Below are 22,708 nucleotides of genomic sequence, written 5' to 3'. Positions count from 1 at the left end.
ATTTTCTGGTCTGGGAATAAAGTCCCTTCCTGCAGCTTTTGAAGCAGACCACAGTTCCTGAAGATGCGAGCGTCATGTACCTTTCCCGGCCATCCCACATTGATGTTAGTGAAACGTCCCTTGTGATCCACCAGTGCTTGCAGCACTATTGAAAAGTACCCCTTGGGTTTATGTACTCGCCGGCTTGGTGCTCTGGTGCCAAGATAGGGTTATGGGTTCCGTCTATGGCCCCACCACAGTTCAGGAATCCCATTGCAGCAAAGCCATCCACTAGGACCTGCACATTTCCCAGGGTCACTACCCTTGATATCAGCAGATCTTTGATTGCGTTGGCTACTTGCATCACAGCAGCCCCCACAGTAGATTTGTCCACTCCAAATTGATATCCGACTGACCGGTAGCTGTCTGACATTGCAAGCTTCCACAGGGCTATTGTCACTTGCTTCTCAACTGTGAGGGCTGCTCTCATCTTGGTATTCTTGTGCCTCAGGGTAGGGGAAAGCAAGTCACAAAGTTCCATGAAAATGCCCTTACGCATGCGAAAGTTTCGCAACCACTGGGAATCGTCCCAGACCTGCAACACTATACGGTTCCACCAGTCTGTGCTTGTTTCCTGAGCCCAGAATCGGCGTTCCACCGCATGAACCTGCCCTATTAGCACCATAATGCCCACATTGCCAGGGCCCCTGCTTTGAGAGAAGTCTGTGTCCATGTCCTCATCACTCATGTCACTGCGCTGACATCGCCTACTCACCCGGTATCGCTTTGCCAGGTTCTGGTGCTACATATACTGCTGGATAATGCGTGTGGTGTTTAACGTGCTCCTAATTGCCAAAGTGATCTGAGCGGGCTCCATGCTTGCTGTGGTATGGCGTCTGCACAGAAAAAAGACGCGGAATGATTGTCTGCCATTGCCCTGATGGAGGGAGGGGTGACTGACGACATGGCTTACGGGTTGGCTTACAGGGAATTAAAATCAACAAAGGGGGTGGCTTTGCGAGAAACTGAATGGCCCCCTCAAGGATAGAACTCAAAACTGGGTTTAGCAGGCCATTGATTTCACAGAGGGAGGGAGGGAGGAGAAAAAGAATACAAAACAAATCTGGTCTATTTCTTGTTTTGAGCCATTTCATCTATCTTTATAGATCTTGCTGGCAGCAGACCGTGCAGCATGACCGCTAGCCATCATCAACACCTGGGTGCTCGGCAGAAGACGGTGCAGTATGATGACTACCCATCATCTTCTGCTAGCTGCAGGTTAAAAGACAGTGCATTGCTGGTAGGACTCAATTGCCATGAGACGAAACAAGGGAAATGACCTGGCTGAGTCACTCCCATGTTTGCCCAGGCGCCCGGTTAAAAGAGCACCCAGGACCACGTCGATGACTGCTACCAGTCATACTGCACTGTCTACTGCCAAAAGGCAATAAACTGCTGCCAGCACCAATGCAGTACCACGTCTGCCAGCACCCAGGAGACATACAGTGACAGTTAGTTGAGCGGGCTCCATGCTTGCCGTGGTATGGCGTCTGCACAGGTAACTCAAGAAAAAAGGCGCAAAACGATTGTCTGCCCTTGCTTTCACGGAGGGAGGGAGGGAGGGAACAGGGGCCTGACGATATGTACCCAGAACCACCCACAAAAATGTTTTAGCCCCATCAGGCACTGGGATTTCTACCCAGAATTCAAATGGGCGACAGAGACTGCAGGAACTGTGGGATATCCACCCACAGTGCAACGCTCTAGAAGTTGACGGTTGCCTCGGTACTGTGGACACACTCCGCCGACTACATACACTTCGAGCATTTGTGTGGGGACACACACAATCAACTGTATAAAAACACTTTCTACAAAACCGACTTCTATAAATTTGACCTAATTTCGTAGTGTAAGCATACCCTTATACTACAGGCTCCCCTTCTGTATATCACCACCTTCCAAAAGGCATCATTCTGCAACAAGATGTTCCCAGGAACCATATGGTAAAGACATGGAAGGCTGATGATGTTCAGTAAAGAACAGCATGTATGCACGTGGCATGTAGTTCACTTAGAGAACTGTCTGCTAAATTTGAAATATGCACCTTTCACATTCATTTAAGGGCTCAGACCACTATAGAGCCAATTAGGAACCAAGTGCAGGAAAAAGGGATTTAGTTTAGGCACAGAGCTCAATGTGCATTGAGCAGCGCTACTGCACTCAAACTAATGCAAGAGGGATTGGGAGAAGAGGTATTTAATTTCACTATAAGAATCATGGACATGCAAATCTATAGAGAGACATCTACACCTCTTAAATGCATCATCTGATTTTAGTCACCCAGAAGCAGCTGTTTCCCTTAAAGGTGTGACAACGAGAATGTCCTTCTAGAATAGGAATATATTATCTTTTGCATTTGAACAGGGAAACCCCAGGAAGCAATTGGGAATCTTGTCAATTATATCTAATTGCTCTCACTATAGGTCTCTGATGTATGGGAATCTTTTATCCAGTGGAGGCACACACCCATCCAAGCAATATCACCCACTATAGTTTTAACTAGGGCTGTCGATTAATCAGTTAACACCTGTGATTAACTGAAAACAAAATCAATTTTTTAACATAGAATACCCCTGGGCGGGGAGGGAGGCAGGAGCCCCATGTCCAGAGAGGGGCTGAAGCCCAGAGCCTCCAGTCTATATTTGAAAATATAGAAAACATCCAAAAGTATTTAAATAAATGGTATTCTATTATTGCTTAACAGTGAAACAGTTTAAAACTGATTAATTGCAATTAATATTTTTAATCGCTTGACAGCCCTATTTTTAATCAATATCTCCCTGTCAAATGGTGCTTTTCAGAGATGCTAAATCACTAAGTTCTACTATGCACAGTGAGACTGTCCAAAGCAGAATTGGTGTGCCTGTTAGCAATGGAGGGGGCAGGCAGTACATTTCAAGTAGCTTTTGGATTCTCCCAACTCCCCCCATAACATTTTTCATGTGAATCAGTGCCTTGTGCACTAAAGAAAGGTTCTTAATGTCACTACTATGACAGTCATGCAACTTACCTGTACCCTCATCTCTTTCCAAAGAAACCTGTGAAGCACACCATCTTAAAAAGGGGCTAGTGAACCATTTCAAATTCACTGTTATTTTAATCCAATTAATGTCATCACATAGCTGAGCGGTATTTAGACAGAACAAGTACTCAAGATACCATGATGGTATCATACTGCATGAATAGAACAGAAACTGCATTTAGCACCCAGAACTCAACTAGCTGAGCTACCATGTTTACTGAATTGCCTAAGATCAGATGTATCCGATATGAAACTAATGCATCCTCTAGCAAAGGTACCTGGCCTCTAAAGTTTCTTCCACACGAGTGGTATATTGCTAGTACAAAGGAACTGAAAGTTCTTCTGTCCTCCACCAACCTGTAGATGCTCAAGCTCTCAGTAACAGCACATACAGAGGCTCAATAGAACCATACTTGCTTTAAAAGCATTTACAAATTACAAAAAAAAAGTCTATGTAATTTATTTTTTTTTTAAACAAAAGTTTAATTCCTTCATTGAGGTTTTAGTTTAACACAAATGCTGCTGAAAATCCTCACACTGCTTTGATGTCCTTGCTCTTGACTTTTGATCACAATGTATTGGCAGTGAACCAGCAGGAGCTTCGAAGTAGGAGGCAGAAGTCCTGGATAGACCCTCAGTCGAGCTCAATGCAGGATGCAAAGCAAAGAAGCAAACATACACACTTTCCAGACAAACACAAACTTCTTATACAAAAAAAACAAAACAAAACAACCACTTCTTACACTGTAGGGTTTTAAGTTGCTGCAAGACAAAAATTCTAGGGAGGAGAGAGGGAAGTCTTACTTAAAAAAGGCACAATACCTAACTACTAAAAGAACCACTCCAAATCTAGACAGCCAGCTTTTTCCAGGTAGCTACACTTATCCCCCATCCATTAAATCCCTCACCTGACACTGGCTGTAGATACAAGTGACTCCAAATAACTTCCTTCCCTATCTCCAAAGTTAGACAAGACTGTTTATAAAAGCAAAATGCATACAAGAACCAGCTTGGTCTGCTACCCCGTAAGAGTCCAGGAAAGACCGGTTTAACCGCTTGTTGTGGGATGGTGCAACTACCATGCATTCAAGTTTTGGATGATGCCTATTCTACAGGCAGGAGCACTGGAGACAGCTCTAGGCTTGATTGTTTCTTCTCTTTCTACTTTAGGAAAGAGACTGCCTGGGGTTAAGTGTGACACTGAGAAAATGTCAATAAAACCTGCAGAGGGAACAAGTCTCACCTGACCTACTATCATTGAGCACCTTATATGAAGAACAGCTGGCTGACTCAGCCATTCATAGCACTTCCTAAGGCCTCCAAAGTCCTGCAGCCTACCTCTTCCTCCATTAACATTCCCAAGATTCCTTGAGTGGGGGGAAGAGGATTTTGCAGAGATGGCCGATTCCGGTATCAGCCATGGCAAAGAGTAAAGGTGGGGTGCAAACGCTGCAACCAGAACAAAATACATCAGAAACTTCATGAGAAAAGGGGCTAAAATGTATGGAAATAAAACATCTAATAGGAAGTAACATATCAGCCCATGTTAATCTACTCCGCAGATACATGTCCAAGGAACATCCAGGCCAGTAAAGGGTCAGGAAGGCTAGACTCACTAATGAACTGGCAAAGGAGGGGAAAATTAGAGGGCAACAAGTTTCTTCAGTAGAACAATCTGAATTCAGGGTTTTAACACGCTGCACTCCAGGCTACAGGTCACAGATCCTTGATCTCCTTCCGGAAGAGGAAACTGCTATCCCACCCCGTAGCGCCTCACTTCTTGTCAGAAACCTCGTCAACATACAAGATTTCCTTATACCATCTCATTAAGGGCTTCTGTCAGGTACAGAATAAGTGATGTGGGTCAGCAATCCCTTGAACTCTTGCTGTAGTTCCAGGCCAGCATGTCCTTGGGAGTTCCACTTCCCATACAAAAAAATCCAGGTGTGCATGCAAAGTAGTCTAGCCTCCCCATAGACAAAATTTCCCCTCCAAAAATAGGTTGTGGTAATTGGCCATGTCAGTTCTGCTTTCCAGAGATCTGCAGTGCTGACTCAATACTACTGGAAGCTTAAACTATTGAGGAGACCACAGTGGGATGCTACTGGCAGGAGCCTGAGCATTACAGATGTGTGCCCCCCGCCCCACCCAGAACTGGGTTCAGACTCAGTGAGCCTGATGTGTACAGAGGAGGAGCTATGGGGAGCTGCACTGGAACAAGCAGAGTCTTCTAATAAACTTTATAATTAGCTGAACAACTTTTGGTTTTAAAAAAAGCCACACAAGCAGCAGCCAGCATCTGTTATAAAGGGACATGGCTGAATAGGTAGGAGACAGATTCCCCATTATGAGTCCTCCTGATGGCCTCTGCAAGGATCATTGAGATGTCAATCACCTGTAGGGGGGAAAAAGTATCAGTCACCTAGTGGAAGACTATGCAAGGACTTAGAGTGGCTGGGAAGCCATAAGGAATCTTCAAGGCACAAGCCCCATCATTACAAGATAACCATAAGCAGATCTGTAGCAGACTGTCAGATACAGGGAAAACAACAAAATCGCTAAACAAGCAGGCATGACAGGACACCACATTTCATATCACTCTGAAAGTCCTGGTGCAAACTGCTCCATTCTGCCTTTTCTAAGAGTGGGACAGGAATTGCTAGATAGAATCAGACTTGAGGTCCATTTAGACTAGCATCCTATCTGACAGTGGCAGTGCCAGATGCTTCGGAGTAAGCTCTAAGAACCCTGCCGTAGGAAGATGTGGGGTAATCTGCCCTCTCACTAGGTCTCATCCTACTGTACAACGGTTAAAGAGATGGACTTAAACCCTGGAGCATGAGGCTTAAAAATGTTAGAATTTATTATGACAACTCTGGATACTCTTGAATTTTATGTTCTTGACCTCAACTTCATGTGACAATGAATTCCACAGTTTAGGGCTAGTTTACACTTGGAAATTTATCAAAATAGTTACTCCAGAATAACTACATGTGGATGCTCTTATTCCAGATTAAGTGTCTACATGGGGGTTTATACTGAAACAACTATCCTGGCATAACTATTCTGGACAGCTATTTTGGTAAATGTTCAACCGCAGGCACACCTAGAAGATGTTGAGTTAAGCAACTGAAAGTTCAAACTGTCCCACTGACAGGGATTTGCAAATGAGACAGGAGCTAAATAGATTTTAAAAATTCTAAGGAGCTTTTGAAAATGCCTTAAACTTTCTTGTCAATATAATCACAGTGCAATGGTGTTTGCTAGTGTTCACAGCAGGGCAAAGAGTTAGAAGTACTGACCTCTGCCACCAACTTGTCATATAAGCTTGGGGCAAACAAATAATGCCTCAATTCCTCGTCAATGAAAAGGGGTTAATACCAATCACACAGGGGCACTGGATTAATTGGTTGGTGTCTGTAAATTGCTTTGAGATCATCACATGGAAATTATAAAGATGGACAAACTATTGTAAACACCTGCATTCTCCAGAACCTTTTACTATTTGTGTAATACACAAAGCACTTCAGCTTTGCTTCATGGGCCTGTTGTGGGTCACCATGACTAATCCTAGTGGCTAACAGTAAGACATGCTGCAGGGTACACAATACAATACATTTGCCAGCATTCTATTCCATCTGTTTTAATTAATGTTTGTAAAATGCTTTGAACATTAAATTCTGTAAATGCTAAGAAACAATAAAAGGGACCCAAGAGGAGAAAAAAAATGGGGGTGTGCCCTTCTCCATCTGAAAGGCTTTTCAAGACTTTTTCCCTTTTCAAGTATCAGAAACAGAAAGTCCCAACCTCCCTGTTTTGCCAGGGTCTCCTTTGGAGGATGCACACGAGTGGATCAGGGATTCTGTGCTTAAAGGAAGGGCCAAAGCTGGGTGTTAGAATCTTTAAGATCCTCTCTTCCAACTGGTTGATGGCCTACCAAAAAATTAGATTCCCCTCAATCCGGTTTCACTTGCTTTGTATCGCATGCCACAAACCTAGTAACTTCTCTGTTTTCAGGAGAAACAGGTTAGGCAAGACCTGTTTCTAAAACAGAATGCAGAAAAGCTTTTAAAATGACTTTTCAGGCTTTTTCATGCTCTAGAGAAGGGAAAAAATGAGTTTGGCCCTTTGACTTTGCAGGTCACTTTTAAGAGGACTGAAGATATGCACCAACCCCAATACCCCTTCCCAAAAAGGAAAGCAAGCGGAAAACCTAAGCTACCATCCACTCCCCAACCCCCTCAAGCTCAAAAGTGAAGTAGCTCTTCACCTGGATTTTGGAGCAGTGCTTCATCTTGTCCTCCTGCGGTATTGTGTTTGTGACTACAACTGCCTCGAAACAGGCATTGTTGATCCGGGAAATGGCTGGCCCGGAAAAGATCCCATGAGTTAGGATGGCATAAACTTTGGTGGCTCCAGCTGATACAAGCCTAGAAGGGAACAAATATGACAGGGTCAAAAGGCAAGTTTTGCAAGGTAAGGGGTGGAAGAAGAGTGGGGGTTGGGTCCCCACAATGGGAAGGACCTACACTTGATGTTTCCCATTATGTTAACGGCTTGGTTGGAAGGTGCAGTCTCAGATCAAGGGAGATGCCAAGCCGTGGCATTAGGTGACCCACATAGGTTGAAGCAGTTTTACGAATCTAGTATATCCCAGGGTGCTCTTATGTAAGCAACCTGTGTATCTGAAGAACTTGGTCTTCAGCCTTGGGCTTTAAGACCAGATCTCCAGCCTTGGTAAGAAGTACTTCTACATGCAGTATTTAGACTGCCAGTGGCAAACACAAAGCTATCTGTGCAAAACATGAGGCTCTTGTACAGATCTGCTTCCTTTACAACCTATAAAATTAATTTGGAAGGTTTAAGATTTTTGCCAAGTCTTTTACATCAGAAATTCAGGGTCTAGAGTGACTGCAGAACTAGTGAAATGACAGAAGACAAAAGCCTTTTTTACACACATTTGTGCCATTAAAGGTGCATTTTTAAACCAGTACAAATCTGTATGTGGCCCTGAAAAATGGGCTGAGGAGTTGTACTCACTGTTTACTAACACTTATTTGACTCACAGTCCAAGACCCCGAACACATCATCGTTAGACATAACTCCATTACAAGTTAGTTATTTGCAATGTAGCAATTTAGGCTAGAACAAGTTTATATCATGCGCAGTTTACACCCAACCTCCTCACTCACTTGTCTGCAGCATGGCAGATGGTGCCACATGTGTCTGCCATGTCATCTACCAGAATGGCCACTCTGTCCTTCACGTCACCCACCAGCACCATCCGATCCACCTCATTAGCCTTCTTTCGCTCCTTGTGAATGAGGGCAAAGTCCACATTCAGCCGATCTGCAATGGATGTCACTCTGTGGAGAGAGCGTGTGAGGTTTCCAGATTGTGCTTACACTCCTCATGGAGGAAACTTTGGCAGGAGAAGGGAAAAACTGCTCCAAGACTACATAAATTGAGACTGAATGGACAGCAAATGGTCACAGCTTCCATTATATTGCTGTCCTTGACAAATTCAGAGAAGATGTGCTCTCTGCCTATTTTGAATATACCCTTGCCTTCAAAGCTGTGTGAAAGTGGGGCTACTTTCAAGATCAATTACCCTGAAGCCTCTGATCTGCTGTCCCCCAGCTGCAGGAGCTATATTAAGATGATGGAGCCTTCACGAATGCATTTTTTTGGGTCTGTCAAGAGCTTTAAATAGCGTGTTTTGCTGATAAGCCTCTAAAGTTTCAGCACCCAAGGGGAAATCACTTTAAATAACTGAAAGAAAGTGAACCTATTTAATGACCATACTGGCCCTGTCCCAGCATGTTTTTTTTTTTCTAATTTTTTTTTTTCTAAAAATTTCCAGTTGCTAACAGGCATAATTTCACTAATCGTAGCAAAAGTGGGAAATTAAAAGGAAAAAGATAGCATAGAGATACCCAGAATGTAGCTAATTTGCTGCCCTGTAGAGAATAAACAAAACCAAGACCAACTGAGGAGGGTATAACAGAGAAGACATGCAATCTCTCCTCAATACTTGGTACTTATTAACAAGGATTTCAATGTCATCTCACTGCAATTCCCCCTCCGACTGTTTGCATATCACACATTTGTGAAGTGGTTAATTCTGCATAAGGTTACCTGGAGTTCTGCACAGGTACATGGACGAAGCACATAGTTACTAGGACATATATTCTTGAAGTCACAGACCTGAAATGTCACTATTTCTCTCCGAATACCAAGAGCTACCACTCCAGGTTATGAATCCACAAATAAAAAGCAGGCCAAAGTCTAATTAATGAGAAACCATGCTAGCAGCTACAACATCCCTCCACACACTAAACTTGTAATTGCTCCAGTCTATTGGGGGAGGAGCTTAAAAAAAAAGACAACTGGAAAGACAGAAAAGAAGAATGAAAGGAGAACACCAGGTAACTTTAGGTCAGAAAGTTACAGCTGATTGTTTGATTGCCTTTCCAAGACAGTTGTACATTTCTAAATGTAATTCAGGCTTTTTCTTCATTGTAAAAGGATTTACAACAAAACACAATATTTATCTTGCTGTAGAATCCTATGGGAAAACAAGGCAGTTATAGTGTTTAACATGAGATAGCCAACCAAGATCAGCACTATACACTACTCCCCGACCATGCCTGTGACTGACCTCGCTTGGTTTACCTGGCAGTAAAACTGAACTGCCTTGTTTCCACTATGTTTTTATAACCAGATAGCTGACCTCTATCCCACTGTAAAAACACCCCTTGTCGGTGAAGACAGTCTGAGTGTTAGTTTTATGTTAAATATAGGCAGTTCTCTCTGGACACTGCCATTGGACGCCAGCCATTACTCAGTGTTATGTAACACTAGTGCACTTAAGGCAGATTAATGAAATTAACTCTGATTAGGCCCAAGGTAACTCAATTATGTAATTTAGTTCTAGCCATCAAGGCATTTCTAATGTGCCTATCACTATGCTATCTAGGCATCTCAATGTAAAAGCTTTACACTTTAAGTAAACCAATTTCTAACTCAAGCAAATGTTTACAGAAGTAGCTATGGGACACCTGGAGCCCAGGACTTCTACATCTGCCCAATTAATCAGTTTCACTCCCCTTTCCTCCAGAAGGTCAAGTTGCAGACCCCCTAGTCCCCCAAGCCCAGGTTCCCTGCTGAGAACTTCAGTTACCCAAACTATCCTCTGGTTACTACTGATCCTGCAGCATGAAACATTGTGACTAGGTTCTAACAGGGACTTATAGCTCAGATAAATGTGCCTGGGATACATAAGGATTGGTGCTAAATGTTTCTGCACTTGAAAAATTCCTAGAGAACCGGAGGCTGCTCATTATATGGGGAGTTATGACCACTCTCCCTTTATGGCTAGATAGGAGGGAGACCAAAAGCTTTGTAACATGGGATCATAGTATGGAAAAGATTGAGACCCACTGATTTACATTCTAGAAGAATGACCGGTGCCACAGCTAGTGTGTAACTAAACAGAATTATATTTATCTTGTACATAGATTAGGTGTCTGAAATCTGTTATGGCCAATTGGCCTTTAGTGTCAATTAGTCAGATCAAACTGGTGTGTCACACCCATCATGGACACAGCAGGGCTTTAAACAGTTTAAATTAATTTTCTAATTTAAGTTTAGGGCTTCCGTCTTCTTCAGACTGGAGTCTGGTTTGCAACCATTTCTGTATCTGCTGAAGATCAACCCCTCACATCGATATACTAGGCAGATCTTGCCTGCATGTGGAGTTGCATTAGTTTAACTAAAGGCATGATCTTAAACTGATTTAGTTAAATCTGTGCAACTCCGACTCTTAGGTCATGTCTACACTAGCAAGCTTACAGTGGCACAGCTGCACTGATCTAAGATAGCTTGCATGTCTGCTCTATGCTGATGGGAGACAGCTCTCCGGTCAACATAATAAAACCACCTAAAGGAGTGCTGGTAGCTATGTTGGTGAGAGAGCATCTCCCACTGACATAACGCTGTGCACGTGAGCACTTATGCCAGCAAAATGTATGTCGCTGGGTGTTGGAGGTGTCCTTTTCACACCCCTGAGCAACCTAAGTTTTGCCGACAAAAGTGGAAGCATACACATGGCCTTAGTTTAAGAGGCTTGTATGTCAGTTACACTTAAATAGAATCCTAATGGACTTCGATCAGTGTTTGTCAATCAGGAGATCACAGCATGTGTTTGGGGAGGGGGGAAGGTGGCAAGTGCAGGGCTGGCATGAAGATGTGGCAAGCAGAACAATTGCATGGGGCACCGTGAAGCTAAATTACATGCATGGGCATACTTGCTGAAGCATGTAACTTAGGAATTGCCCTGCTTGCCAGCCCATAATGCCCAGCACCAAGTATTATTTATAATTTATTTAATGGTATTTAAGGTAGGGGGAGTGTTGCATTTTTTAAGTCCAAAGGGGGCTGCCAGCACAAAAAGGTTGAGAAACACTGACTTAGATAAAATCAAAGTAAGCCTAGTTTAAACTGAGTCTGTGCCCACACAGTGGTTCTCATGGGTTTAACTAAATCCGTTAGCTAGATTTGTGCAAATTTTCATGTTTATATAAGGCGTCCAAGAGAAATTACCTTTGTCTATTCAGTTGGGGTATGGTGCTGATAGCTCATAACCTCCAGATTGTCAGACTCCGTGCAACCTCTGGCAAGCCACTTTACCTTTAGCCTGTGGGCGCATGCCACCCCATCTGCCAAATGGGGATACTTTCTTGCCTACTTCAAAGACATTGAAGAATGATCAGGGAAGAGGAAAACCTTGGCCACAAGACTTCAGAATGCAATGTGATTTATCTGGAAATCTTGTGCAAAGATTACAGCTAGTTGGTTTGGCATTCCAGATGCTGGCACTAACAAGCCACATCAGTAGTTTTACATGTAAGAGGTTAGTATATTTTGTGAATTCTAATGATAGCTAATGGTAAGATGAAGTGGATGTTCAAAACATCTGGCTGCACTGCAGCCATGCACTGCTGGGTTTGTAATTACTCTCTAACAAAGTGTTTGCGAAATGGGATGTTGGCAGTAAGCACTGAGGTTTGGGTATGATTTAGGGAAATATTCCAGAATTAGTTTAAGGACATATCCTTGTTCTATCATTTGTAGTTGCTGTGGAAAACATTACAAAGCAAAGAGATCACATTTTCAAAGAGTTGCACTAACGAGCACAGTGTCTCAATCTGCTACTACATTATAATGTAGCAGATGTTTTGAAGTTCCTGCCTGAAAACAAAGCTGCACTTACTTTTCCAATCCCTCCTTTCTAAACAATCATTCATGGGAAATTCCACTTTTACATGGAATATGCAACAACTTTACAGTTTGAGGAACAAGTATGGACTATGAAGTGTCTAAGCACTTATGTCTTAGACAAGTGTCTAATTCAGGAACCTATTTCAAGATTAGCCTTCTGTAAATTCTCTAGGAGAACATATCAGGCTACTTCAAGCCAACCGCCAAAAGGGGAATGTTGACTGTGGTTTTCGGGAAGCAGGTCTGAGTAGCAAACACTTCCAGATCTCAGAAGTTTTACACTGTTACCAAAAAACACAGATTACTAATTAAAATGGATGTGAAGATATACTACTGTCAACTAGTCTCAGTTCTGGTGCTTCTAATATCTCACCTCTTTGCTCCACCAGCATCTGGTGAAACAATAGTACAGTTCTTCCACTCTGCAATGTTCTCCTTGATCCACTTCAGTACAGCAGGCTCTGCATACAAGTTATCCACAGGGATATCAAAAAAACCCTGTGGTAAGACAAACAGGAGTAGATATACTCTGCATAACTGACAGTCAAATTCCAAAGATGGACCTGGCAGAGAGCAATAGAAGCCCTGAAAATAATCAGGCTTCCAGCCACTGCTTTTCATAGCACTGTTATTCAAACTCTCCTTTCCACTTACATTAATAGAAGGGCAGTAATTTTCAGGATACACAGAATACTAATGCAAGAGACCATTGTCCTCCTCTATGGAGAGTGAGAGAGTCTAGGGGGTTAATGCTCACAGAAAACATGACACCCTTTTCCTCTTAAATTCTGTTATGCACTTCTGCTGATCAACATGAAACCAATCCCATGCTGGCAAGGACTTGATGTGGACATTAACAGCATCTATTAGCATAGCAGCTAGTTGTTTGGTTATAATATGGGCTTTAACATCGTTACTTACAACTGAGCAAACAAGGAAACAGTGCAAGGATTTTTGCACTGTTTTTTGTTAGTTTGTTTTTTAAATTGAGGGCTGGCCTCATGCTGAGGATGCAGCCAACTTCATGCTATCTCAGCAGAAGCTTCCAGGGAAACTTAGCAGAAGCTTCCAGGGAAACTTAGCAGGTTGCCCAAATTCCAAAAGATAGTCAATCCTGGCCTATCAGTGGGTGATGACTACATAGATTAATACTCGGAAAAATAGGCATCTCCTACATGTAAGAAACACAAACCCTACCTGCTCACCCCCTTTTTGGGCTCATGTTAAGACTCAATACCTGCATAGAGCAAGCTGAAACAGGGAAATATGAGCCACCTGCCCAGGTCTTCAAAGGCAATAGCTGCAAGGCGGAATATATTAAACTAGTGGGTCACACGTCACAGCTTCTGGAAACTAAGCTCACTGCACATACTGGGGGGAGGACGCGCCTTGCATCTCTGTATTCTCCTCACGAGTTTCTGGTGTGCCACCTTTCCATCCCATTGTATTTCAGGGACTCCCTGCATGCCAGAAGCTCTGTGCACCACCTATTCCTGCTCTGCCGCTACCAAGGACTCTGTTTCTCCTGTACTCCTCCCCATGCCATTGCCCCCCACCCCACCTGTACCAGGTGGTCCATGTGCTTTTCCAATCACCCCATGTCAGGGGTTATGTGCACCTCCATCTCCACCTTCCCCCACCACTAACTCTTTTCTGTCTGGGAAAGCTGCCTTTAAGGGTATCAACATTTTAAACTCTACTGGGCAGAGCTTTAAGTAGGTATTGTTAGGACAGAACATGTAATGGCACCATCAAGCAGTTCTTTGATCAGACAACAGACCTGGTTGAAGCTGCTGGCTCTGCTAACTCAGATGCCAGGGGCTCTGTGTGTTCCCCATTTGCCCCCTCCGGTTTTCCAATTTTCACATAAATCAACAGAATTCTGCCCCATCAGTGCCTAAAACATTCCCTGAAATGTTTGCATTTATCAGATGTGGCATTCAAAAGTTATTACATTATAACCAACCAGACATAGAAATACCTTCAAGTTGAGCGTAGGGCCTTAATTTGCTTGGTTAATCAAGAACAGCAGCAATCTTATTTAGAAGTGATCATGTGTCCTGCAACATAAACACTGCCTGCCATTGTCCTACTGGCCTACACCATTCCACGGGTAAGATCTGTGAGGCAGAAGTATCATCTGCTTGTCTACATCTGAAAAGTGTCATCTTCCCAAGTTTCAGTTCATACCTGAATCTGAGAAGCATGTAGGTCCATGGTGATGATGTGATCTGCACCTGCCACAGACAGCATGTTTGCGACCAACTTGGCAGAAATTGGGGCTCGACTCTAGTACAAGAAAAAGCCACGTTAATTTGGATGACAACAAACTCACTTGTGGGTTTAAAAGAAATAATACATTTCAGCCTCCCTCCCTGAAAGTCTGAAAATATACTTCAATTTTTACTTAAAACTGCCAAATTCTCACAAACACCCACACTTCATCCAGGGAGGAAAATAGTTTGGTAAGTTTCCAAAAGGAACAGACATTTATACGAATCAAGACAGCATGTGCAATTCCACTGATTAGGATAAAGGTTGGCATATGTCAAGATCAAAAAGTGATAAGCTATGTTAAAATAATTTCCCCCTGCCCTTCTCTTACACACTGCAGGTCTGCACAAATAGGCGAACCGAAGAGTTGCACACCTTCCTCTGAAGCACAGGCAGATGGCTAGAAACTAGATGGGCATATTCCTTTATGGAACTCCTGTTTGCACTACCTTGTCCTTTTTGTCCTGGCGAGCATAAGGAAAGCATGGGATGACTGCAGTGACGCGGCTAGCTGATGCGATCTTGCAGGCATTTATCATGATGAGAAGCTCCATCAGGTTGTCATTGATTTCACCACAGCCACTCTGCACAATGTAGACATCCTCCCCACGCACGCTCTCACCTATTTCCACACTAGGTGCAGGTGGAGATAAAAAACAAGTGAAATTAAAAGCATAAACCAAATACAATTTGGTAACAGCAAGCAGCCTGCATCAGCAATTTCCATGCAACTTAGTACCCTATCAACAAGACCCAACAGAAAGGCAGTTGCTTATTTGCGGTACAGTACATTTTGTTCATAGCAACCCAGATATAGTGTTAATAACTTCCAGTTAATAGCAACATTTTGCTGGGAGCAAATCCCATCCCTTAATATTAATGGGATAATATTATAATCTGATAATAATCAGATACCGGCAACAGTATGCCACAAAGCTCCACCTGATGGCAGGTTTGCAAGGCTGCCGCCAGGGAGGGAAGTGCTGGGACGTACCTTCCCTAGCTGCAGAGCCCCACAAACCTGCACTTCTTTCTGGGGCTGCATCCCCACAAACCTGCACAGGAGGTAAGTGGCTTAGGGCTGGGAAGGGAGGCTGCAAGCAGGGCAGTAGTAGGGAGGGGAGCTGCATGGTACCTCTCCAAGAGCTCTCCAGGGTGTGACATACCAAAGGGCAGCACCCAGGGAAGGAAGTGCTGGGAGGTCCTGAGCCCCAACTCCTGGAGAGTCCAGGGAGAGGTACAGTGCAGCCCCATGGGCCTCCAGCTCCCCGTAGAAAGCCCCAGTATCCAGGCTGAATTTCCCCTCCCCACAGGCAGGTTTGCAGGGCTGCAACCAGAGAAAGCCATCCCAGCACTCCCTTCCTGGCTACAAACCTGCCTTCTGCTTATTAGCAACAGCTTGCCAGCAAAACATTGCCATTGTCCATCAAAGGTCTGCTAATAGGCAGAATCTACTGTATTTTACATTGCTCATTTTGATTAAATATGCCACTTCAGCTGGTAGAGCAAAAGCCATCCAGCCTCTATTTTAGATCTCTATATAATGTACTCACACCCCCCGAAGAGTGCTTAAGTTCCTCCAAGTCAAACAGGAGAACCATTGAACACAATTTCACTCATACAAGGCTTCTTTTAAAAAAGGAAAAAGTGATGGCACATCAGCAAAACAAGCCCTGAGCCAAATTTTTAGAAGAGCCCACAGGGCAGGAAAACAACATTATAAGTCTAACATTTAAGAGCAATTTACTGGCATGAACAGAGAACCCTTCAACATCCTGTTCTTAGACAGCATTCAGGGTTAATTTCTTCATGGATATAATTCACAGTAATCCCTGCTGAAGGGATTCTGAATATACGCCAGAGGTCCTAGTGCCAGCAGCAAATGGCCAGACAGCTTTAGAAACATGTACAGAGAGGCCTGCCCCTGAAACAGAGGGGGAGATGAGGCAGTGGATTCTATATCAAACCTGAAGTCTGAAGAAGTGCTGTGTAAGGCCTTATGTAGCAACAGATTGCTCCAAAATGTTTCAACTGAGAGGACAATCCAGCAACACTGGAACTAGCTAGAAAGCCCACAATCCATGGAGGAAGAAATGGGGCAGTTTCCCCCTCATCTGTACTACATACATCAACATTCTGGAGGCAGCTTCACTTTGGACTATAGCCAATGACATTGGTTGTTACTAACAAGCAAGTGGTTGCAAGAGATTATGCGACTCATGCTGAGGTCAGTTTCATTTTACATGCAGTCTTGTTGTATACCCAGATTTTCATAAAAGGAATTAACCCGCCCATTTTCTTCCCTCACACATTTCTCAACTTCTTGTCTCCTCTTATATTTGTTGCTGTGAGCTATAAAATCAGGATCAGCTTCTCTTTTGTTAAAGCCCAAGAAGAACAGATTAGGCAGCCAATGTCACCTCTCCAGGTAAACACCCTAGTGACTGATGGGGAGGAAACAGCATCTGCTATTCGTATGCAGTCAGCATTATTTGCTAACATTAAGAACTTGACCAACAAGCTGGAAGGATAAGAGCGCTTGTGAAGTCAGTGTAATGATATGAGCTGTAGTTCAGTAAACAAACCCCCTCCTTTGCCAAGTTTTATCTAAGCCTCCTACCTGTTGGGTTCTTACTTACAGCCCGTATTCATGCAATAAAAACATATGTGCTGTTTTTCCCAATGTGTCTGTGTACTCTATTCTCATATACAGTCTGGAAAATATTTACAAGTCTTCTACTGCTGAAGCCCTTACAACAGGATCCTTGCAGGTAACCCTTTACTCTGGTTCGAGTATGTAGTAGGTGAGCACATAGTTATTTTGTGTTCTGTGAATATACATGATCCATGTTCTGTGAAGACACATGCCCATTTTATATTGTTCAGAAGCAATGCACATTTATAACTGCATGTTAGATCCATGGCTCCCTGAACTTACATGTGCTGTTTTCGAAAGAGATTAAGAATGATAAAGAATACAGCATGAAGGGCAATAGTAGATTTTATAGATTTGTAAAAAGTTAGATTTATAGTGCTTAGGAATTCACAGACTATTTTAAGTATCGATCTACACAGAAACTAAACTCAAAAGTTCTTTAGAGAGACCAGGTGGGTGAGGTAATATCTTATCAGACCAACTTCTGTTGGTGAAAGAGACAAGCTTTTGAGTTTACAGTAACCCGAAGAAGAGCTCTGTTTAAGCTTGACAGCTTGTCTCTTTCAACAACATAAGTTGGTCCAAAAACAGCTATTACCTCACCCTCCTTGTCTTTCTAATATCCTAGAACAACATAGCAAACAAAAGTTCACTATCTTGTCTGCAATCAGGGAAGCAGTTCACAGTTTGCTTCCTGAACTCTCAAGGTCTGCAGAGAGACTAAAGCAATAGCACAAGGATGAAAGCCTCACGTTACCTTCACGGGCTGCTAAGTGATCATAATAAGGCTTTAAATATCAACATTGACTCTTTCAGTGGTAATTGTATCAAGCTTTCAAAAAGAAAAGGAGTACTTGTGGCACCTTAGAGACTAACCAATTTATCTGAGCATAAGCTTTCGTGAGCTACAGCTCACTTGCTCAAATAAATTGGTTAGTCTCTAAGGTACCACAAGTACTCCTTTTCTTTTTGCAAATACAGACTAAGAGGGCTGTTACTCTGAAAGCTTTCAAAAGATGCTCTTCAGTGTGACTGGATGTACCAGCCACACCCTAATGGTCCTTTCATTTGGAAAATCATTTTCTAGTCCAAGTTTCAAGTTTTGAATGTCAATAATCTAGTCTTTGATAAGAAGGATCTTTACTGTACTTAGAAGTAAAAGCAATATTTATTTAATGCTACTTAGCTAGTGTCTTGGGGTTCCTACGGTGCTGCTTACAGTTTTTCTAGAAGCTTGGCAGAGCAATAGTTATGAGGCAGGACACCATTAAAAAATAAAAACTACTGAATATCTAGTATTCAGATTAGTGCATGGCAAAACAACCTCCAGATACAGTATCAAGATGCCCTATGGGAGAGATAAGGTGGGTAAGGTAATATCTTTTATTGAACCAACTTCTGCTGGTGTGACTAGCTTTCAAGCTACATAGAGCTCTTCCACAGTTTAGCCAGGCCAAGTGGGTACCAGGTTTCAGGTGGGTTTGTACATGGCATAGCTAAGACAAACCATTGCTGCCACAACCCATGCTTCCGCAGCTACACACACTGCTATTCGTAGTCACACTAGCTCAAGTACGTGTACACAAGCAGGAGAATCACATAAGAATGGCCATACAGGGTCAGACCAAAGGTCCATCTAGGCCAGTATCCTGTCTTCCAACAGTGGCCAATGCGAGGTGCTCCAGAGGGAATGAACAGAACAGGTAATCATCAAGTGATCCATTCCCAGCTTCTGGCAAACAGAGGCTAGGAACACCATCCCTGCCCATCCTGGCTAACAGCCATTGATGGTCCTATCCTCCATGAACTTATCGAGTTCTTTTTTGTACCTTGTTATAGTCTTGGCCTTCACAACATCCTCTGACAAGGAGTTCTACAGGTTGACTGTGCACTGTGTGAAAAAATACTTCCTTTTGTTTTAAACCTGCTGCCTATTAATTTCATTTGGTGACCCCTAGTTCTTGTATAATGACAGGTTTCAGAGTAACAGCTGTGTTAGCTGTTCCATACACTAATCACCATTATTTACCTCTCTCCATTCTGAGCACTGACCATTTATTCCTACCCTTTTGTTCCTATCTTTTAACCAGCTACCAATCCAAGAAAGGACCTTCCCTCTTATCCCATGACAGCTTACTTTGCTTAAGAGCCTTTGGTGAGGGACCCGGTCAAAGGCTTTCTGAAAATCTAAATACACTCTCTCTATATAGCTAACACACCCCTCGCTGTAAAGCTAAGTGTAAGTGTATGTAGTCTATTATAAAATATGCTCCTCTAGTATAATATGGCACCAACCACTCTGGCTTTTCAGTGGAAGCCACAGGAGGGGCAAGAACAGCTGTGAATAGTGTGGGTCCATTGTTTAACACCTGCACCTCCATCCAAGAGCTCTCAAATTATACAAGGTGCTCCACTGTTGTCAAACTTTATCTTCCACAAATTTAGCCTATTCTTCTGTGGCTTCCTTAGTTAAGACTTAAGAGCATCCACCCACCAAAGTCCTTTGAAAGAGCAACTTGTCAGCATGTCCACTCTGCGTTCACTTCCCCCTGGGAACTGCTTAGTCCAGTGGTTCTCAAACTTTTGTACTGGGGACCCCTTTCACATAGCAAGCCCCCCCCCCAAATTAAAAACACGTTAAAACGTATTTAACACCATTATAACTGCTGGAGGGTTTGGGGTGGAGGCTGACAGCTTGTGACCCCCCTCACGTAATAACCGCGTGACCCCGTGAGGGATTACAGCCCCCAGTTTGAGAACCCCTGCTTTAGTCCCCAGTGCTTGCTCGGGGCTTCCCCGAGCAGCAGACCGTTGACCTGAGCTTTGCACTGCAGGAGCCGAGGCACTGCAGAGCTGTCTGCAGACTCGGGCAGAGTGAGCTACAACACTCCCCAAGAAAGCCAGACACTTTGTTTTGAAGCAGACCATGCAGATGGCCACGGCGGCGTCTCCTACTCTCAGCCAGCAGAGCAAACGTCCCAAGGCTACAGACCCCCCCCCACACACACACGTCACAAGGACGTCCCCTCCTCCCACAAGGCACTAGGACTCCCACCCAGCAACTTCCGAAGGTCGCTGGGCCCCCGCCCAGCCCTACTCCCAGCAGTAGGAGCAGGTCTTGGGGATAGAGCGCCCCGCCCCGCGCCAGGCCGGACTCCATTTGCCGAGGCCGCGAGTCCCCGCAACGCACTACAACTCCGAACGGACCCCGCGCAGCGACCGCCCGCGCAGCCCTCAGAAGCGGTGCGCAGCGTGGCATGCCGGGAGTCGTAGTCTTCCCCGGCCCCCTCTCACCATGTCTCCTGGTTGCTGAACTTCTTGGTCACCACCTTGCCGAGCTCCAGGCCCAGGCGGTCGGCGATTTTCTGGGACAGATCTTGGTGCGAGCTGCCACTGAAGATCTTGATGTTGGGCATCGCGGCGGCGGCGGCGGCGGCCTCCTCCCTCCGCCTCACCCCGGGGCCGGGTTGGGATCCGGGCTCCAGTCGCCGCTCCCCACGGGGGTGCTGACGGGGACAGCACAAGAGACTAACGTGTGTCTACTTCGCCATCTTCCTCTTCCCGCCAGCCGCGCCTCCCTTTATAACTTCCCCAGCGACCACCAGCCCCCCCACGCCCCCCCGGCTCTCATTGGTCGGCAGGCGCGAAGGGGCGTAGTTAAAACGACCTTCCAGCGGGCAAAATAACCAGAAAAAAGTAGGTGGGGCTAGAGCACGCGCCAGGGCCTGGCGGGTGCTGGTCTGCACGCGGCCTCCCGCCCCCTACCTTTCTGACGCTAAACCACAGCCGAGGCGATGCTGCCGGTTGATAACGGAGTGGCGGCGGGGCCGCGCGCTGTCTTCAAGCAGCGCGTGTCAGCTGAAGGGGAAGGGGCGGGGTTAGAGGCCAGCCAGCACCGGCGGCTGCGTAGCTTTGCGGCGTGTCAGCTCCCTGTGGATCGCGTGCGGAGGTGGATGGGGATTGGTTGTGGTAAAGCTTGCCTCACCTGCTATTGGGCAGTGAGGTGGCAGTGGGAGGAGCTTCTCCCCATAGTTCCAGGCCGCCGGGGTACGCGCTGGCTAACCAATTCCCCTATATGGGGTAGGTGGGTGGGCGAGCGTGCGGCCAGTCGGCCACGCTGCCCTCCTCGGCCAGTCCAGGGCGTGTGATAGCCTGCTCGCACCGACCCGCATTCGGGGGCCCGGAAAAGACTAGAGGCTTGCGTGATAGAGGGCGAGAGGCTGATAAATGCTCAGTAATACACATTGGAGAGCCTAACCCTGGCTGCACAGACACTGGTGGAGTCTGGGTTAGCTGTAGCCTGTCACCACTCAGGGATCTTGGCGCCATCCTGGCTAGTTCTCTGAAAATATCATCTCAATGTGCAGTGCCAGTCAAAAAAGCAAACAGAGCGTTAGGAACCATTAGGAAAGGGATAGATAATAAGACCAAAAATGTCATAATGTTGCTGTATAACTGGATGATGGTACAACCGCACCTTTATCTGGTGGCAGAGCTGGTCACCCCATCTCAAAAAAGATAGCTTAGAACTGAAAAAAGCCCAAAGACGGGCAACAAAAATGGTTAGGGTATGGAACAGCTTCCAAATGAGGAGAGATTAAAGTAAATGGGACTGTTGAGCTTGGAAAAGAGACAGTTAAGGGGGGTTATGAGAGCGATCTATAAAATGACTGGCGTGGAGAAAGTGAACAAGGAAGTGGTTATTTACCCCTTCATCTAACACATGAACCAGGGATCAGCTAATAAAATTAAGAGGCTGTAGGTTTAAACCAAACATAAGGAAGTATTTCTTCACCCAACATACAGTCAACCTGTGGCACTTGTTGCCAAGGGATGCTGTGAATGCCAAAAGTATAACTGGGTTAAAAAATGAATTAAATAAGTTCATGGAGGATAGGTCCATCAATAGCTATTAGCCAAGATGGTCAGGGACACAACCCCATGCTCTGGGTGTCCGTAGGCCTCTGACTGCCAGAAGTTGTGACAGGATGACAGTGGATGGATCACTTGATAATTGCTCTGTTCATTCCCTCTGGAGCACCTGGCATTGGCCACTGTCAGAAGGCAGGCTACTACATTAGATAGACCATTGGTCTGACTCAGTATGCTATCTTTATGTTCTTATGGGCTGATGAGCCAAGTGGGAGACAAGTAGGGGTAGAAGGCCCAGGCAATAGAGGGTGAAAGGCCTGGGACACTGGTCATGGCAGGCAGGAGGGCAGTGGGGTAGGAGGCCTGGACGACAGATGACAGGGACACTAGCTATGGCAGACGGGAGGACAGTAGGGTAGGAGGCCTGAACGATAGAGGGTGAGAGGGCTGGGATGATGGGCCATGGCAGGCGGGAGGGGCAGGGAGGAGGCCTGGGTGATGGTGACTGAGAGGGCAAGAGCCTTATGAAGTGACAGAGGTGAGTCCTCCAGCAGTCTCTCCAT

At 44.9% G+C, this 22,708-nt stretch overlaps 1 protein-coding gene across 2 annotated transcripts; it reads right to left on the bottom strand.

Annotated features, from left to right (window-relative positions):
- Positions 1–3,522: 3,522 nt before the first annotated feature.
- Positions 3,523–21,185, bottom strand: PRPS1 (phosphoribosyl pyrophosphate synthetase 1). Of its 2 annotated transcripts, XM_084638516.1 has the most exons (8): positions 21,039–21,185; positions 20,568–20,779; positions 15,067–15,250; positions 14,534–14,632; positions 12,717–12,841; positions 8,254–8,427; positions 7,332–7,491; positions 3,523–5,456 (listed from the first exon to the last, which is right to left on the bottom strand). In XM_084638516.1, exons 2-8 carry the CDS (start codon positions 20,687–20,689, stop codon positions 5,364–5,366), a joined length of 957 nt encoding a protein of 318 aa, XP_084494642.1. In that variant the 5' UTR covers positions 20,690–20,779; positions 21,039–21,185; the 3' UTR covers positions 3,523–5,363. The 2 variants fall into 2 exon arrangements, with proteins under 2 accessions (XP_084494642.1, XP_084494641.1); XM_084638515.1 differs by lacking the exon at positions 21,039–21,185 and having other exon boundaries at positions 20,568–20,856.
- Positions 21,186–22,708: the final 1,523 nt, after the last annotated feature.

The sequence above is a fragment of the Lepidochelys olivacea genome, assembly GCF_965140295.1.
Source record: "Lepidochelys olivacea isolate rLepOli2 genome assembly, chromosome: 9".
NCBI classification, from domain to species: Eukaryota; Metazoa; Chordata; order Testudines; family Cheloniidae; genus Lepidochelys; species Lepidochelys olivacea.
This window is presented reverse-complemented; position numbering and strand designations above follow the sequence as displayed.

Coding starts and splice junctions, on each gene's coding strand:
- PRPS1 (XM_084638516.1), bottom strand. CDS start 20,689: ATGCCCAACATCAAGATCTTCAGTGGCAGCTCGCACCAAGATCTGTCC. Junction 14,633..15,066: donor GCCAGGACAAAAAGGACAAG/GTAGTGCAAACA, acceptor TTCTTGTACTAG/AGTCGAGCCCCAATTTCTGC. Junction 8,428..12,716: donor GATGCTGGTGGAGCAAAGAG/GTGAGATATTAG, acceptor CTCTCTCCACAG/AGTGACATCCATTGCAGATC.